Source organism: Caenorhabditis briggsae (genome assembly GCF_000004555.2).
Source record: "Caenorhabditis briggsae complete genome, chrII, whole genome shotgun sequence".
Taxonomy (NCBI): domain Eukaryota; kingdom Metazoa; phylum Nematoda; class Chromadorea; order Rhabditida; family Rhabditidae; genus Caenorhabditis; species Caenorhabditis briggsae.
Window position 1 is genome coordinate 893,935 of NC_013486.2, and position 748 is coordinate 894,682.

Here is a 748-nt window from a genome sequence, read left to right on the forward strand (position 1 = left end):
GGTGTGGGACAAGAGGGTGGGTGGGGACATAGGGGGGGGGGGGAAAATAAGGGGGGGAGGGGAAAAGAGGAGGGGACGCAAGGGCGGACGGTTGGGGTGCTTGCCTGTACGAAGCGTGAAGGGGTCTGATAAATTGTGGGGGGGGGTGCGAGGTGGGGGATATATATGGGGGGGATTTCATAGGGGTGGGGAAGCCCAGGGGGAGAGTGTGCAGTGGGAGGGGGGGTTAGGTCCATGGCCCTATAAGCCCCCCACACCTACACCGCGTGCTCTATAGGCCATTTTTGAAGTGGTGGTCTAGAAAACCAAATTTGCAAAAGTTAGGCCACCACTTCAAAATGACCTAAAAAACACACCAGGGTCATTTTAGGACATTTTAAGGTCATTTAACGTGGTGGCCTAAAAAAAACTTGCAAAAGTTAGGCCACCACTTCAAAATGACAAAATAAGCGAGAAATAGAAAAAAAATCTCACCCGACTATCCTCCTCGATCTCCTGATACTCGCCATCCTGGATCATTTCGTAGTTTTCGGCCTGGAAAAATTATTTTTTCGGATTCTAGGTCGTTTTGACTCGGTGGCCTAACTTTGGTTTTCTAGGCCACCACTTCTAAATGGCCTAAAAATGCCCTAACACGACCCTGGTGGGTTTTCTATGTCATTTTGACTCGGCGGCCTAACTTTCGCAAGTTGAGGTTTCTAGGCCACCACTTTAGAATCCACCACAGGGCGAGAATCAGATCTCCGCT

General features: G+C 50.0%; 1 protein-coding gene across 1 annotated transcript in view; it reads right to left on the reverse strand.

The window, feature by feature from the left end:
• Positions 1 to 748, reverse strand: part of CBG00889 — a gene marked incomplete at both ends in the record, with an annotated part of 4,017 nt that overhangs the window by 550 nt on the left and 2,719 nt on the right. Inside the window, one exon of the mRNA XM_002629625.2 lies at positions 475 to 534. Coding sequence (XP_002629671.2) covers positions 475 to 534 — 60 coding nt within the window. The remainder of the gene's footprint in view (positions 1 to 474; positions 535 to 748) is intronic.